The sequence below is a fragment of the Larus michahellis genome, chromosome 1, assembly GCF_964199755.1.
Source record: "Larus michahellis chromosome 1, bLarMic1.1, whole genome shotgun sequence".
Lineage (NCBI taxonomy): Eukaryota > Metazoa > Chordata > Aves > Charadriiformes > Laridae > Larus > Larus michahellis.
In genome coordinates this window covers 39008450-39026874 of record NC_133896.1, presented here as the reverse complement: position 1 = coordinate 39026874, position 18425 = coordinate 39008450, and the positions used below count along the sequence as shown (strand labels likewise).

At 44.3% G+C, this 18425-nt stretch overlaps 1 protein-coding gene across 2 annotated transcripts; it reads left to right on the top strand.

The window, feature by feature from the left end:
* On the top strand, positions 1 to 13551 carry IL22 (interleukin 22). 2 transcript variants are annotated; one of them, XM_074572743.1, is made up of 8 exons: positions 1 to 76; positions 3715 to 3910; positions 10988 to 11077; positions 11157 to 11414; positions 12207 to 12272; positions 12371 to 12514; positions 12731 to 12796; positions 13219 to 13551. In XM_074572743.1, the coding sequence occupies exons 4-8, from the start codon at positions 11211 to 11213 to the stop codon at positions 13330 to 13332; spliced, it is 594 nt and encodes a 197-aa protein (XP_074428844.1). In that variant the 5' UTR covers positions 1 to 76; positions 3715 to 3910; positions 10988 to 11077; positions 11157 to 11210; the 3' UTR covers positions 13333 to 13551. The 2 variants fall into 2 exon arrangements, with proteins under 2 accessions (XP_074428844.1, XP_074428852.1); XM_074572751.1 differs by lacking the exons at positions 1 to 76; positions 3715 to 3910; positions 10988 to 11077 and adding an exon at positions 9209 to 9250.
* Positions 13552 to 18425: the final 4874 nt, after the last annotated feature.

The window sequence follows — 18425 nt, the reverse complement described above, 5'->3', positions numbered from 1 at the left end:
AGCTGGAACATCTGTGGACTTTTGAAAGGCACTACCTCAGAACTGATCTTCAGAGAGGATAAGTTACTAAGACTAGGTATGTTGATACTTGGAATCGTGACTGGCTACAAATACTTGGAATTGTGACCCAGAGCAGATGGGTGTTACAGAGGTGGAAGACTGCCGTGCCCAAAGGGCCGATCCCCAACAAATGAAGTGTTGATTTAAAGAACGAGTGCTATCCGGCACTGATCTTGTTAGAAAACAGCATCCACTTTTTCCAGAAATAGTGCATTGCAGTAGCTTCCTACTAGTGGCCTTGTTTGAAACAATTCAAGGTATTGTATCTTATCTCATCTCAAGGCCTTCAGGTATTATTTTGTGTCATGCACTTAACACATAAGCTGTAATTGGTCAGAAAGTTTCTACTGAAAGGAAAACTGTATTTTGTGTACAACAGTCTTTGTGAAAATTGCTGGTTTTCCAGAAAAATGATAGTTTTATAGTGGAAAACTTAATGGCTAAAAATGGAAATATTTTTGTTTAGGAGGGAATGTTGCTGAAATGTATTGTGGGGGATTAATTTGGGTGTCTTCTGCCCACGTTCTTCATATGATTCAACATGTTCTTATGGTTCACATGGCCAAGAGCTCTCACTATCCATTACTTCTCTTCTGTGGTACCTATAATTTGAGTTTTATGAACTGTGTCCTCTTTTTAAGTCTTTTACTTTTAATAGGTTTGCCTGGGATTCCTGGCTATTCCACAGCTCTGTCAGAGTTTTTGTGCAGGCCTGATATGAGGCCTGCGAGTCATAGACATTATAACAGCATACATGTCAATTTTGCTTACAGTATTGCACCAAGAGTCTGGTGCATCTGGGTACCTCCAAGTTCATTAGATGTGTGCTGTATGGTACGTGTATATTGATTTCTACCAGGGAGAAAATAGATGTGGTAAAGGAGGGAGACATTTTTGTTTCATGGGGGTACAAACCCAATCGAAAGGTGAGAATGGAAGCCCATTCTGGTGTCCCACACATCATCATGACAGTATTTCCCATCTGAACAAATTTTAGCTTTTGCCTGAAATGTTCTAATTGAATTTACTTTTGGACAGAAATATTTAAGGGAAATGTAGACAAAATACCATTTTCGAGTAACGCTAGTGCAAAGCTTTTGAAAGGTGCTCTTCTGTAGTCTTCAAGGCAGACGTAAAATCCTTTATGCCTGCTTTCTGCTATTGTTGTTTGTCCAGTTCGAGAGGCTTTTTGTTTTGTTTTTCTGAGCACTTCAGACAAAGCTTCAAACATGTATCCCGTTGTGTTTTCCAGCAAGCTGAACATGGAAAAAAGGTTCAAAAGTGCACCCTTTATTAATAATTACAAGTGCATGCTGTACAGTGAATGTGTATTGTTTTCTGTCAAGGAAATCTTAGAAGCCTTGAAGTGGAGAGAGACCAAGTAGATAAACAAGGAGGAAGGCAGTTGCCAACAGGAGATGTATCTAAGGAATAAACAGCTTTGGGAGCTTGTCGACTTAAGGTCAAGATTTACAAAAACAGCACATTAATAATGGACCCAGTCAATAAGTGTTGAATTAAATATCTTCAGCTGCTGTTCCAAAGTTGGGTATACCTGTTGGGTGAATCTTACTGCTGAGGGTTCACAGCTCTCAGCCACCTGCACAAGTAAATAAACCGTCGCTTCCTCACTGACTGCTGCCAGCTGGGAAAAGGCCTTCCTTTACCTGGTATTCCAGCCAATAAAGTGTTCCCCCAGCAAGCTCAGAAAGACCAGACTTGATTCCAGTCTGTCACTTCTCATAAACCTCCCATCTTGCCAGATAACAAGCCTCTTGCCTGTCTATGGAGATGAGAAGCAAGCTCTCAGTTTCTTCTACTAAATCTTTTTTTTTTTTCTTTTTTTTGGATGAAAATGGTTGGTGGCCTAGGGATTGGAACAAACATCTCCTTATTCCCAAAGCTGTGCTCATTCTAGCATCCTCCTGCTCTCTCCGGACAAATTGTTTGGGGTGGAATGACTTTAGCAGGAGGGACGAAACACCTTTCTCAGCACATGGGAGATTCCTCCAGGAGGATTGGATGCCCCTGGGCATGAGGAGAGTTTCAAAGATTTAGCTGAATGCTTACACTAGCAGCAAGGTAGTATTTAGGCACTTGCATCCTTTTATGGCTCTGGGCTTTTATTTCTTTTCATAGTCTCAATTTCCAGTGCCCTTCATGATGCATCAGCCTTCTCAACTTAAAAATGCTGAAAATACACTTGAAATCCTGTGTTGAACAGTTTGAGAAGAATTGTTTGAGGCTTTCTAGCTCTGTAGGGAAGTTTAGGAGAACATCTGGGTTTGTGGATATTCCCATCCCATTTAAAAAAAAAAGATAAAATGTCATAGTTTTGCAATAATATTTTGTTGTGACTTTCAAATTTTAATGCCTTAGTGGGGAGTTCTGAAAAATAATGTGAAGTATACAAACGTGGTTAACCTTACAAATGTAAGCAGTCAAGTTTCTTTAGCCATCAGAGCTAGATTGCTTTTAATGAAGGTGTAGGCAACAAAGCACGTTTTGGGACATACAGTCTGGATTAAGTCCCAAGGCTATCCAGTGCTCTTCCAATGATACTTCAATCACTATGGGTATGTTGTTGTATAGGGATTTTTCAGCCTTTTTTGATGAAGAGATATGTATGTTTTCTGTATTGCCCATATGGATCCCTATGTAGTGAGTGACAACCTCCTGAAAACAGGTTTGCCTACACCAATGCCTTGCAGGTAGCCTGAGATCCCCCTGGACCTAAGGGCCACGGTCTGAAACCCACTGTATGTTGCAGAAAGATGAAAGGAAGTAAAATTACTTTCCCGTCACCAGCTTTCTCCTTCGCCTCCAGGCACTAAGATGTTTTCCTTATCTGACTCTTGGTGTCATTGCTTTTTTGGCAGGTAGCAGTGGAGGAAGAAGGGATTTCCCAATACTATCCGTAATACTCGAGCAAATTTGTAGCACTTGAAGATGGGGCAGGAAGCACAGCTTCTTTGAACAATTTAGTGTGTGCTTATTTGCATAATGCCATGTTGCCTGTTCTTGCAAGGCTGAGCTGTCACGTAAATGTTCTGGTGTCAGAGCAGTTCTTACCGTCTGGTAACATTAGTCAGCAAAGAGCCCCATCACCATCTGATGCAAGTGGAAGTTTTGCTATGCCCTCATTGACCAATTTTTAGCATAGCCTGAAGCAAAATTGTTCCATTACCCTGACGCACACAAATTTGTGATTAAGAAAACAAACCCAATGGTAATTTTCATTTGAAGCGACCTAAGTTAATGTCCCGATTCCAGCAGTTATTCAAACCTTTGCAGACAGGAGCCTCAGGAAGAGGGGGAGGATGGTGGAGCTGTGGTTAACTCTTTGGGGTGCTGTCAGTTCTTTGGCTTTTCTCTGGACCGAAACTCGGTGGGAAAGTGTTAATGACATAGCAGCGATCACACTGGAAGCAAGAGCAGGAGAGAAGGACGGTGGATGGTAGCTAACCAGAAAACTCCAGTTTCATAGAAGTCCAAGTTTTGTTTTGATTTTTCATCTGAGTTTAATATTGTGTTGAAGAAGGACATCTGCAGTTTCATGTTAAAAATGTGAATGAGCTTCCTAAATTTTCTGATAATTGCTACGGTTCATCTGTGTTGGATGTGAGCTGACCTTGTGAGGTTTCTGTTTCTCAGGCTGTGTTCTAGTGAAGCTCCTGGAGTGCCTGAGCCTTGCCTAGCAGATGTGAACTCGGTGTGCTGAACGTGCTACACATGGGAGGAGTCCTGAGAAACTCTGAAGGGCGGCGCTTGGTGGTCCTGCAGCATCTTGTTAGGGTGGAGGACTGGGAACTGCAGAAGATTCACCTGGAGACTGGCAGTCCTTGGAAAGGTGAACAAGGCCTCATAGTGTTTACACATCTTTTGTTGGATTGTTTATTCCTTTCATGGGACTGGACTAAATATGTAAGAGCAAAAGTGCTCGTTTGCTGGTATGAGCTCGCTCTTTGCAGGGAGAGTTTGGTGGTTCAGTTGTGACAGCAAACCTTCCTTACTGCAGATAGTAGTTCTTCAGTGGAGGGGAAAAGGACAACTGAAGCTTCTCACTCCCCACTTTTTTCAGAAGTCTTGATAAAGTCTTCTGGTAAAGCTCATGTCAGCTTTGTAAACGTGACTGATTTACATTTATGCCAATTTACCTTTCCTGAGGTAACTAAGGCAGTGACCTGTGAAGGTTTCAAGTGGGCCTCAAAGCTTTTCTTTTGAACTGTGTTTGTATCTGGTATACGCATATATTGTATGTGTCTCTGTGTATGTGTGTGTATATATATTATTTTTTTTCACTCAAGGTGACTTTGTTTAATACTGTCATGTGCTGGGGTCTCTCCAACGTACCTACTTCAAGACTTGAAGTAGAATAGGAATGGCTGCCAGGACCCAGAAAGCCCCTACTTCTGGATTTCTCCCTTCCTAGGTCCCTTTCTGGTCTCTGGGTTGGTGTGACACACACATACAGGCATCCGCAGATGCGCCCTTTTCTGGAGAGCTGCGCACCCAGCTCTCGCCCCAGGGTCTCTTGTGCAGATGGGGGGAACTTGCCAATGCTTGATGGCCCTGGCTAGAGCAGGTCCATGAATTCCCAGAACGGTGCTCTCGTGAGGAGCCTGCTCTTTGTATTTCCAGTGGGAAGCTGGCTCCAGGCTGTTTACCTATTTTAGCTTACACGACATGTGGCTAAAAACGGATAGCCGGGGAAAACAGCATCCTAATTGCTAGGCTGTAGCTATTTTGTTTGGTCTCCTTTTGTCCCCATAAATCTCACATTCTTGACAATAGTCCCACTGCAACAGGAAACTCGCTGACTTAGAAGCTCTCCTGGGAGATGGGCAGTAGCATAACCTTGGGCTGGGGAAGGGCTGGGCCATGGGCTGGTGACCTTCTAGGGACAGATACTAACTAGAAGACTACTGTCAACAACATGGGAACTGCCACCTCCTTCTCTAGCAGCCCTGTTATACAGAATAACTGAGTGGCCAGGGGCTCGCCTTCAGGGGATGATGCTGAGCTCAGAGCCTCAGCGGAAGTGCTGGTGTACGGGCAGCATCTGGGCACAAGCTTTAAATAATGTTGCGTCCCTTCAAAATGGCTTTATTTAACTACTCAAGATGGTGTGGATTCATTACGTGATGAAACTGATGGTACTTGGTAAATCCAGGTGCATAATGCTGGAGCTATTTCTTAATCTGAATAACTGTTTGTCACTGAATTTTGGGTTGTAAACCAGCTTGCAAAATTCTGTTCCCAGTTAGAGTGGTTTTCTTTGAGGCAGATAATGTCAGTAATTCCACTTTGCCATGTCACTGAGTCACTGCTGTGCAACTGCACCACATGAACAGGAAGCACAGAAGTTTCAGTTCACCTGATCTGATTATTCACAAGACATAGTTGGGTATATGTAGGTCACTGTGTAAAGCGACAGAGTCTCATAATACTTGTGTGATTTTACACTCTGAATTAAAAGAACCAGCCGTCTGGTGGAAGGGTTAATAGTGTGGTGTCTTTGGTGCCATGAGCTGCATGCACTGAGATGGTCTGAATTCTCTCTTCTCCTGTCTGCGTGAGCAAAGTGGTGGCTCCTGTCAGCAAGTCTTATTAAAACTTTTGTTTATGCTTTGCTGATGTCAGCAACAATTGTCTGCAGAGGCAGGGCCAGTGGACTAACATCTGTTGCACTTCCATTGACACTGGTTTTGGTTTTTTGGTCTTTTTTTTTTATTTGTTTTAATATTAATCACTGAATCCTCCTGGCACTGCAATAAAAGTCACCACATCAAGGGTCCTGGGGTAGCAGTAGCAACGTTGGTAGCAGCTGTGTAGCGTTGTCTCAGCGTGTCTCTGGGTGGCTTTCCCTTGGAGCTCCACTACATGAATGTTTCTGAGATGAGAAGAGAGTTATTTAAACCAAGGACTTTTTATCCCAGAATGTAATTTAAAATTGAGACCGCAATGAACTATTCCCTTCCACTTAGATTTTTTTTTTTTTTTTTATTATAAGACGTACCAATTTTATGAAGTTTATTATATAGCATCTTATGCTTAGAAGACCCAGAAGTTATGTAGTGGAAACAAGTGAAGGTCAGAAACAAAGATGTTTGTTTGATGAAATATCAGATATATAAGCAAAAGTGTTACTGCCAGAGGAAATGTGTTACTCGCTGTGTAACAAAAGTGTTTCTGTCAGGAGAGGTAGGTGAATCGCACATCCTCTGCAAAAAGCCTGAGTCAGCAGTGTTTGTACCGAGGTCTCTGACACCAGTCTTTTCCAAAGTCACCCAACACTCCCAGGCTAAGCAATTTTAATAATAATACTACTTTTCCTTCCAAAAGATTCACAGTGTCTTACACAACATTGTTTAATCACGGAAAAAACCCAAAAATGTAATGGTCAAATGCTATATGTCCTCTTCCAGTCTCTCTGTTGTAGAATTTCCTCCATAGAAAGTTAATCCCTTCTGCCATTCCTAATGACCGTGCCCAGAAGACGCGGTGTACTAGGATGTTTCCATAATGAATGGCTGAATTACAGAAAAGCTTACCTTCAAGTTTTATAAAGAAGAATCAGCTTCCACTACTGATGTTGTCATTGCTGGGCAGAGGGCCGACTAAAATAAGTCTCCGCTGGAGCTTGAGCTGAAGCACTTTTTAAAGTCTGCTTTAATCTTTTCAAGCTTGAAAGTTTAGGCAAAACCAGAGAAGAACGGAGATAAAATGCGATGAACTAGTTCACAAATGAGCTGGAAGAAAGCGAAGAGGATGAGTGTGACCTGAAAGTTGAGGATTTCTCCAGATCGGTTGCCTCTTCAGTTTTAGGCACTGTGTGACGCGTGGTCCACTTGTGCAGATATTTAAGGGCGGAGAATTTTGGTGCCAGGTAAAAGACACAAGAGGATGATACACAGGCTCGGTCTTCCACATGCCTACTCTTGACAGTGTTTCTAGCCCAGTGTCTCATCCCGAGGATGTTTCTAATACTGCAATATAATTCTAGCTGATTGAAAATGTATTAAAGCTCAAGAAAATTCCTGCATGCCAGCGTGCTGGTGGTGATGCACAACAGACGTTGTGATCAAAGTACAGTATTGGTTATTCACCTGTGGCCCCATTCAAAGTAAGAAGGAAGTGTCTGTGGCTTTTGAGGCAGATGTGATGTAGAGTTCCAGTCCTCCTCACAAAATCCTCCGTCCTCAATATGGGTCAAGAAGTCATTGTCGAGAATATTCAACCGCTATGGTTTCTTAATGAATTAGGGAAACTCCATCTAATTACACTTTAAAGGTTTATCGGTAAGGTCAGTGATAGGATAGACGTTTAGCTCTTGGGATGGCACTGGGGAGAAAATACGATTTGTGTACAATTTCAAAATTTTTTAAAAATTAATTATGCATAAAAACAATGCGGAGGGTACTTTACAGAAGTTCAGAGGTCTTTGGTAGTTTTTAGTTAAAATAAAAGCACAGCAGGTATGTGTTCTATGTGTTCTTGTAAGGATTTTGTATTTTGAAATGTTGCCAACCTCAAACATTAAAAATAACATTAAACCTAGAAAAACTCATAAAATTAAAAAGGAAAACAACTTTTTCTCCTCCCATCACCCTCCCTCCCCCCTCCTCCCTCCCCCCCCGGGTTTATTTTGTTTTGTTTTGTTTTGTTTGCTTGCTTTTTTTTTTTTTTCAAGAGAATATTGTTTTATAAAGAAAAGCTTGGGACTACCATGCGTCGTAATACATCATCAGTTCAAGCTCTAAGAAAAATTACCAGTTCCCATACCACTTGCTAGAATACTTGACAACGTCAGCGTAGGAAAGAATTAGTGAGAAAGGTTGCTCTTTTAACACACGTTCTTCAGATGCATTTTTTCCACTTTATTCATCCCCCCCAAAGTAAGACCCACCAGAGATGGTTTCAGCCAGGGTACCACATTTTAAATTAAATGCAGCTTTCCTTCCGCTGGTCTCTTCTGACAGCTCTAAGGTTCAGAACAGCCTTTTTGGAGAGAGGTGTCTAGATAAGCAGTTTCCCCAAGGTTCACCTTCAGTGCTTGCTCAAGCCCTTATTTTTCAGAGGTTTATTAGATTTCCTCCTCAAACAAGACAAAATAGAAATTCTTCCTTAACTGCAGCAGAAAAGCCTCTGATTCCTTCCTCTCTCTCTGGACTTCAGCTGAGGACTGGAGTAAGACCCAGTGGTAGGACTGCGCAGGTTTTCAGCCCCATCTTTCCGTCGGACGTAATGCTGGATGTGTATCTCCCACCTGGGGTGTGGTGACAGCGGTGACTAGTCACATCCTTGTTCAATGCACTCCTGTAACAGAAATAGCAGACCCTGGGAATGGGAGGCATATCTCCGCTTCCAAAGAAATTCTCTTGACACATTATAGGGAATAACTGCAGCCACAGCGGTGGCTATACTATAATTCAGTGGTACATCCAGATCCAGCAGTCACCTGCTGGAAAGGGGTTGGGGAGAGGCCAAGAGTGGACTGATGAGCAGGGGAACCGTACAGTCTGCTAAAATTATCATCCAGCAAGATTTTGAGTGTTCAATTTTGGGCTGGACCATACCCACAGCAAGCTAGAGGGATGGAAGATAGGTTGTTATGACTCACAAACACAACCAAAAGGTTAAATAATGCAAAGGATTTAGGAATGTCATAGAAAGGGAATTTGTGAAATAAGAATTAACAAACTTACAATGGGCATTTCAGCATTTCAGTGTCTGAAAGGTGACTATCAGAGTCAGGGAGGTAAACAGGTGAAGCCAAGCTATTTTAAAGCCTCAGAAGAAAGACATCATGGCACAGCCCAAAAGGACTATGACTACGAATACAGGTGGGAGAAAGAGAGCCTCATCAAGCCTAACTATGTTTTTTATGAAAATAAGTATGTCCCAGCGTATGGTTTCCAATACTAGAGAAGAAAAACAGAAGAGATCCTGTAATGACAGCATAAAAGAGAGCCGAAGAAAGATGCAGCATCTAATTCCTCATCCCTCTGCCTCCTGCTGTTTAAATATCTGTCAGGTGGTTGTGGGAAGCTTGGGACCAGGTGGGCTCCGCACAGCGGTTTGAACAGGTGTGAGTGGCACAGCACCTGCTTACCTCGGTCACGAGCCCATTCCATGGGATCAGAGCCACGAGAAGAGGTCAGGCAAGCTGGATCCATGCCTGACAAGAGTAAGTGACCAAAGGGATGGAGAGCTGGGATCTGCCAGAAGGACAGGAGGACAGGGGGTCTGTACCATGAGGGTCCAAATGCCCATTCATGGATTTTGTTCTGGGTTTGGGACTTCTCCTGGGTGAGCTCGTGGAGAAGTGTGAGAAACCTCGGTGAGAAGCAGACTTTGGTTGTCAGGCTGTGTTTAACACCTGGAGATGCATTTGTGGGAGTGCACTTCAGGGGAGGCCAATCCTTCAAAACATCCACTCTGTCTGGATTTCTCCCAGTTCGGTCTTTAATGTCTGTCTTTTGGCTAAGTATAACTCAGCCTCCCACCTTCTCATTAACCAGCTCCCCCACTGGGCCTATTAGCCTGGCAAACAAAAAATTTATGGAGAAGAGTTTATAAACATGTTATCAAATAGCCTTGTGGTACATTTGGGGTGTGAACTAGGTTGTCGACGTCCTGCGTCCAGACTTGCTTTCTGCTGCCGGCTGCAGTCAGGATGCTGTTGGAGGCTGGGCATGGGAATGGGTCGGATACCCCGAGAGGGGCATGGAAAGGGACGTGGTGATGTTGGCTCCAGGGTGACGGGGTGCCGCTTCAGGAGCTGTGCAGAGCTGAAGTAGCAGGTATCTTAGGGCAACTGAGGCAGGGCTGAAGCATGGAGAGATGAATTCATGCTGTGGATGCATCAGGGGAGGCTAAATTTTACTGCTTCTTTTCAGGCATAAGCAAAAGAGATGGATGTTTCAGCCCACAAGGTAAAGGTGATTATGGCTCTTGCCCTGAAAGCCTCAGCCACGAGGGGTGAAGCCCAGCCCCAGGGATGTCCCTGTTCACTCTCACAGGCAGAGCTGGAGCCTTGTTTTTATCAGGTCAGATGTCTCCTATTTGTCACCTGTGTGCCCTGCGGCCATTAGGCAACAATGGGTTTGCATTTCCACCAGTTCTGTGTCCTCAAGCATTACCATGTCAGCTGGGTTGCAAATTACTCCGTAAAGAGAGCACAATTTCCCTTTAGCACTCTGCATAATATTTCAGACTGAAGGTGCAGCACGGCCTTTACGTTAGCAGAGCAGGGTGAGGAACATGGAAATCACCTGGATAAGTAAGTGCATGACCACAGCTCTTCTGACTACCCCCGGTTACAGCCTGGAATATGGATTTTTTTTTGGAAAATGGGGATTTGGAGGGATCAGGGACCATTTATCAGGGATGTGATAAATGCGGCATTGGTCCTGCTCGGTTTCCGATCTCTCCGTGAAGATTCCACAGTGATGGGCAGATGGCTGGTGACCTCATTGGGCCACCGTGTGGGAAAGGGCGTTTGCAGGGTAGGAACATTTGCAGGGCAGTCAGTGCTTTGGGTCTGGTGCAGTCTCTGATCATTTGTGTATACCCGCCAGCACCAGTGGACCATCAATCTTTTACCACAGAAGACCAACCAAAATTTCTGTAAGTTACATTATCTGTCATTTCAATTGCCAATCCAATTAGTGTGTTACAATCAGGACAGAAGGCACAAACCCATAACCATCTCATATATTTTTATGCAAAAAGTATTCCGGATTCCTCTCCTGGTAAAAGCCCCTGCTTTGCCCGGCGTTAAAATTTGGTTTATTTTATAAGAAACTAAAGATTACGGTGGCCTTGAAGTTGTATTTGTGGGTTTTATAGTGGTTAGGTAGTTCTCAGAAGAGGATACTGGAAAGTAAGAGACTTGCTGATGTCATTTTTAATTCACCACCAGCACCCGAAAAAAAAAGCTGAGAGAGATGTTGGTGGCCCTATATAAGGTGCACCTCACCTCCTGCAGAGCACATCAAGAATCCCAGCAAAGGTAAGGCTTGCAGCCGTTGTGCCTCTCTCACTTTACCTTGCCCACTCTCCCTGATGCTAACTCTGCTCTCTCTCATCAGTGCCGGGAGCTGTAGCTGCAGCCTGCTGGAACAGACAACTTTGGATCGTGAGCCATGACCTCCCTGCAGACTTTGACCAAGAGCTTCTCAGGATGGGTCGTCTTCTGCTGCTGTTGCTGTCTCCCTCTTCTTCTCACAAGCCCTCTGCCTCCGAAAGGGGCAGGATTGGCTTCTACCGCCCACCATGCCTGCAGGCTCAGGAAGATAAACTTCCAGCAGCCCTACATCAGGAATCGCACCTACACCTTGGCTAAAATGGTAGAGTAACCCATGTGTCCTTAATGATGGGATCTGAGGACCTTCTCCTCTGCCAATGCCCTGGCTTCTTGCCTTTGGCATTCCTCTGTCTTTCTCATGCCTTTCTCCAGAAAAAAACCCGTGCATTTGCAGTAAGGCAGAGCTTGGATGTGTGGAGTGGGTCTGTTGCCCGCTGGTTATGTAGCCGGCGGAAGCTGCTGCCTCTCCTCCTCCTGCTCCCCAAGGGAAAGGCAGCCCCTGGCACAGCACAGCTCCTTCACTCGAGCAGCTGCTGCTAGACTGGGACAATCGTGAACATGAGCTTAAATTTCTCTGTTTGCCCAGTCCATTTGGAGCCGGGCCTGCCCGTGACTCCAGCCATGGCCAGGCAGCTCCTAAGGTGTCTTAGAGTGCTCTGCTCAGTCAGGTTTCTTGGCTGCTCTTACCATGGGTGGGTCCCCCCGGTGTACGCCATTGAGTGCTGCAGCACCTCCCAGCACTGCTGCGGGCCACAATGAGGTCGGCCACCTGCGGCATCTGGTTTAGTCATCATAACCACTATGACTTCTGACGCTTAAGAGGGGTCCAGGAATTCAGACTTCTGCTTGTTTATTTTCCAGTGATAGTGATCTTGAATGTCACCCAATTAAGGGCAAAAAAGGACACAATGTCCAAGCTTATCTACCTGTAACAGTCTATGGTGTCCATTCCCTCATTTCATCTGCACTATTATTGATGAAAAAAGTAGGGTTTATCATTAATTTTTAGGTAAGGTTTCCATCCCCACCTGACATTTCCTCTTTGTCCTCTCAGGCCAGGGTCTCAGACGAGGACACGGACAATAGGCTCATTGGGCAGCAGATCTATGTTAACGTCAAGGTAAGTCTTACACCAGGAGCCTGCTCTTTGCATCCTGCTGCAGCCCTTGTTGGTCTCTTGCCATGATTTAACACAACAACTCTTACTTGCATACACAGGAAAACAACCGCTGCTACATGATGAAGAGGATTGTGGACATTGTAGTGGAAGATGTTCTTCTCACCGAGGCCAAGGACCAGTACCCGTACGTTGAGGAGGTGGCACATTTCTTGGCATCTCTGACCTCGGAGCTGAGCAGATGTGTGAGTAGCATTTGGTTTCTTTCCTTTCTTGTGACTCTTGTTGCTGCTCCTGAATCTCAGAATGTTGCAAACAGCAGCAAAAGGCAGTGATATGAAAGGAAACCTCAGATCAAAGATATCAAACTCGACGTTGATAGAAAGGTGTGAAAAAGAAGAAAAAAAGAACACTGTTGCATACAGCTGCCAATGTTATGTCTGGATGTTTTCTTTTTTTAGAAATTCTCAGGACACAGAGAGCACATTGAAAAGAACCTGGAAGAAATGAAGAGCAAAATGAAACAGGTACATTTTCGCCTCAACATTTAAAACCAGCAGGTCTAAACCTCAGTCATTTAGCTGGATTAAGACTGACCTAATTATGAAGCAAACTCTGGAGATTATTTAGGAGGTGAAGACTGCAGGGGCATTAAAGGGGGGATTAGTGATTTTTCCACTTCCAGCCCTCCTTCACTTGTCCTGTTAACTCTCTGCACATATTATGGTAATTTAAACCTTCAGAAGTCTGGTTGCAGGTAACTGCATATGCTAGACTAGATTTAAATGAGCTAGTTTATATCTTATATATATATCTTCTATATTGAATCTAATAGAACTACTTGAGTGATTAAGGAGACTAAGCTCTTGATTCAGTTTCTGTGATAAGTCTAATTTCAATTTTCTGAGAAATAACGAGGTGCTAAAACTTACATTCTGCTCTTTTCTAGTTGGGAGAGAAAGGAAAGAATAAAGCCATTGGAGAACTGGATTTACTGTTTGACTACATAGAAAATGCCTGTACTGATGCCCCAAAGAAGGGAGGGAACAAGAAGAAAAACTGAAAGAATTTCAGATGAGCCTTGAAGAGATGTCTCCAAAAAACTCTTGCTGTAACTCAAATTGATTAACTATTGCGAACCACCCTCCCCCCATAGATGCAACTATATTTTTCACTTGTGCCAAAAATAGCAAACTAAGTGGTCACAGACAGGGTGCACATTGCCACCTTCTTTGAAAACGAAAACTCCAGGACAGTGTTTGCAGCTCCATTTCAACACAGGGCATTAGTTATTTTCAAAGGCTGAAAATAACGCCTGCCCTCCTCATCTCCATAGGAATAAGGCAACTGTTTCTGTATGTTATACACTGAGATTTGACACCTATGAATCAGCTTTGGTCAAGGTAGGCAAGTGATGCATTGCCAGGATGTTTTGAGCCTTTTACTCGGAAACGTCTCTAGCATATGTTGCCCCCTTCTGACCTTTACCTGAAAAGCTGGTATTTCAGACTGATTCAGAAATAACTTTGTCATTCGTATTTAACGGTAACTTATTTTAAGATAATAATTATACAGTACTGTTATTTATATAGATTAATTGAAATATATCCAAGGAAATGTATTTATGAAGCTGTACCAGAGGGTTTTAAATGAACTACGAAATTAAAACTGCTGTGTGATATTTATATGCAGATGGATTGTTTTATAAATGCTTACTCTTTAATTTATTATAATAAATATTTTGGTTCTCAAATACTGCCATTTACAGAGCTTTTGTCTTCAATTAAATGCAAGGAAGATGAGACATATTGTGCCTGTGGGGCTGCTGGGCTAGTGGCTGTATCTTGTATCCCAAAAGGATGCAAACTCGGTCTGGGGACACGTTTCTTCAAGATAAGACTGAAATTTCCACTTATCACAGGCCAGGGCTTAGTGGGGAGTGTGTTGGTCAGCCTTTCTTGTGAGGGGTGGTAGGAAAAATAGCATCACTCCTGACAGTCATTGGTTTGGTTCATTGATTCTGTCTCAGAGGCTCTGAGTCAGATGAGATGGAGACAGTCAGATGAGATGGAGACCCCTCATTCTTTACAATGAGGATGGTGAAAGACTGGAACAGGTTGCCCAGCATGGTGGTGGAGGCCCCATCCCTGGAGACATTCAAGGCCAGGCTTGATGGGGCTCTGAGCAACCTGATCTAGTTGAAGATGTCCCTGCTCACTGCAGGGGGGTTGGACTAAATGACCTTTAAAGGTCCCTTCCAACCCAACACATTCTATGATTCTCTGATTCTATTGAAAACTCAGCATGCTGCATTTCCACTGCCCCATAGGCACACTGAACAAAAAGCATCAGGGATTTGAGAGCACTTCAGAAGAGAAGTGCTTGGTGCCTGCTCTTGATACAAGCTCCCAGACAGAAAAAAAACCCAAGTCACTGAAGAGAAGTTTAATCCATCATTATGATGTCCTTCAGCAGTGTGCCCCAGGCAAAGACAGAAAAAGTGCTCTGGTGCAGCCAGGTTCATTGGTGGCTGGACCAAGGTTAAAGAGGTGAAAAGTATCCAGATAGCGAGAAAGCCAGAGGAAATATGTAATAGCGGACTGTCAGCAGCTGGTGAAAACTTCTTGAGCAAGGCTTTACCATTTATTCATCAGGGCAACAGACATCCTGTCCACATATAAAAAAAACCCCTGCACCACGAATGTCCTCAAATAAAGGACTCGGGGTGGCAGTGCAGATGAGGGGGGTGAAGTTTTTCAAACACAACATATCAGGGACATACAAATGCAAAAATGCTTGCTAAAAGGGTATGCAGAAGACACCCCATGAATAGATACTGTAATATGGGAAAAATGCTAGCGGGAAATCTACCTTGATCTACCTCAGTAGCTTCATCAATTAAATTCAAAGAGAAATCAAAGCTAGTCCAAAAGTAGTCTCAACATGCCTTACATCAGCCTTACATCAGCTGTTGAAGTGAGATGGCATTGAAGTGGGATTGAACTATCCCATGTTGCTCCTGAAGGAGAGCGATTTCAGGATAAAAGTGCCCATCCATACCTCATTTGAACAAGGTTTCTATGAACTGAAATTACAACACTTTTTTTGTGGGAACTCTATGCCAGTCCATTCTAGACTGGCATATGATCCATCTGGGTGATAAATGCCTGTTACCTGTCAAACTAGATTCAGTCAGCGTGGTTTACTTTGCTCCACGCTCTCATTTGCATCTCACAACATATGAATTGCATGCTTGTTCACAGTCAAGGCAGAAGTGAGCCAAGAGTGACAGCTGGCCAGGCTTTGGAATCACATCACAGTGTTGGGGTTTAACCTTTTACTGTATTCAGCAGGATATTTATTTTCTTTCTTGTGAGATAAGCAATGATGTTTTCAAGAGCTGTTGGCTGACATCCCTTCTCTTATCATTCGAACCTGCGACAGTGGACAGCAAAGGGAGGGAAGTTAAGCACCAAATGGGGAACTCGTCTCACTGACCTTTGACAGACACAGTCTATTGCCGCGTTACACCCTGCTCCATTAAAGTCAATGGAGGGTAGTAAGAATTATCCAGGTGTCATTTATTTATTGCTCTCTTTGCCTCCATCTTCAATAGTCACACCAGCTATCCCCAGGGTGTTCAGCCTCCTGAGCTGGAAGATAAGGATGGAGAGCAGAACAATCCACCCATAATCCAGGAGGAAGTAGTCAGTGATCTGCTTCTGCACCTAGATGTTCATAAGTCTATGAGGCCGGATGGGATTCACCCAAGAGTACTCAGGGAGCTGGCGGGAGAGCTCACCAAGCCTCTCTCCATCATTTATCAACAATCCTGGTCAACAGGGGAGGTACTGGATGACTGGAGGGTGGCTAATGTGACACCCATCTACAGGAAGGGTCAGAAGGAGGATCCGGGGGACTACAGGCCTGTCAGCCTGACCTCGGTACCAGGAAAGATCATGGAGAGGATCACCTTGAGTGAGCTCTCATGGCAAGTGCAGGGCAGCCAAGGGATCAGGGCCAGGCAGCATGGGTTTAGGAAAGGGAGGTCCTGCTTAACCAACCTGATCTCTTTCTGTGACCATGTGACCCACCTTCTGGATGCGGGGAAGGCTGTGGATGTTGTCTATCTGGACTTTGGTAAGGCCTTTGACACCATCCCCCACAGCATTCTCCTGGAGAAGCTGGCGAATCATGGCATAGACAAGGGTACTCTTCGCTGGGTTAAAAAGGGGCTGGATGGCCGTGCCCAGAGAGTTGTGATTAATGGGGTGAAATCCTCTTGGTGGCCGGTCACCAGTGGTGTCCCTCAGGGCTCAGTTTTGGGGCCAGTTTTGTTTAATATCTTTATCAATGATGTGGAGGAGGGGATTGAGTGCACCCTCAGTAAGTTTGCAGATGACACCAAACTAGGTGGGAGTGTTGATCTGCTTGGGGGTAAGAAGGCTCTACAGAGGGACCTGGACAGGCCGGATCGATGGGCCAAGGCCAACTGTATGAGGTTTAATAAGGCCAAGTGCCGGGTCCTGCATTTCGGTCACAACAGCCCCAAGCAACGCTACAGGCTTGGGGAAGAGTGGCTGGAAAGCTGCCCAGCAGAAAAGGACCTGGGGGTGCTGGTGGACGGCCAGCTTAACATGAGCCAGCAGTGTGCCCAGGTGGCCAAGAAGGCCAACAGCATTCTGGCTTGTATCAGGAATAGCGTGGCCAGCAGGAGCAGGGATGATGGTGCCTCTGTACTCGGCACTGGTGAGGCCTCACCTCGAGTGCTGTGTTCAGTTCTGGGCCCCTCTGTACAAGAGGGACACTGAAGCGCTGGAGTGTGTCCAGAGGAGAGCTACCAGGCTGGTGAGGGGTCTGGAGACCAGGTCAAATGAGGAGAGGCTGAGGGAGCTGGGCATGTTTAGCTTGGAGAAGAGGAGGCTGAGGGGAGACCTCATTGCCCTCTACAACTACCTGAAAGGAGGTTGGAGAGAGGTGGGTGTTGGCCTCTTCTCCCAGGTGAATAATGACAGGACCAGAGGAAATGGTCTGAAGTTGGGGGGCAGGGGAGGTTTAGATTAGATATTAGGAAGAATTACTTTACTGAAAGAGTGGTCAGGCACTGGAACAGCCTGCCCAGGGAGGTGGTTGAGTCACCATCCCTAGAGGTATTTAAGAAACATCTAGATTTGGCACTTCAGGGCATGCTCTGAAGGGCAGAGATTGTAGGTTTTGGTTTTTTTTTTTTGTGTGTGTGTATGGTTGGACTCGACGATCTCAAAGGTCCTTTCCAGCCATGAAGATTCTATGATTCTATGATTCTGTGATCTACATTAGAGTTTTATAAAGATTGTGCCTTTGGACAGAACAACATGACTTTGCCCTACAAGTACGTGTTTTCTTCCTTGATTATAAATGGAGACTAGACAGTAGAACAAATGCTGTTCCTTGTTGATACCATCTCTTCACAAATGGGTAATTAACTATTTTCCTTCTTCTACTTCCTTGAGGCCCTTTCCACATTGTCCTTGTTGAGCTGTCCTACCTAGAAATGTCAAATCAATCTCTCAAGCTTTCCACGCTGGGGCTAAACCCAGATTAAAACCCATTTGTCCACAAAAATGTAAAAATGAGGTCATCTGTTTATTAACTTCTCCAACCTTGAAAACCACCAGCTGGAAGATTCTACCATGGAAACCTCATGAACTGGAGCCCTGGAAATGCCACACAGCAAATTTTGCAGAATTTCCTTCATAGGTTTTCTTGCAGGGCATGTGTGACTTGTGAGTGTGTGAAGGATGGTGGGTGATGGTCAGTTTTGAACAGACAAAGGAAGTAGAAATTGGGGGAGGTTTGCCTTACAACCAGGGGAAGAGTCTGGGACAAACAATTACTGACCAAAATAAAATAAAGTTGTACTTTCTGTGAGGCAAGCTGGGTTTCGATTCAGTCAGTAGTTAGAGCTCCAAAAAGGGAAATCGTGCTGAAATGTTTCGTTCTGACATATTCTAAAGAAAATAGTTCAGTTTTACACATCAAAATAGTGATTTGGTTTAGAATTTTATGTACATTTTCTTTCAAAGGTTGAAAAGAGTTTTGAAAGCAAAATGAGCTGTTTCATTTTGAGTTTGACAAGAGCTTTGGGTTGACCCAAAATGAATTTTTTTAGTTTAA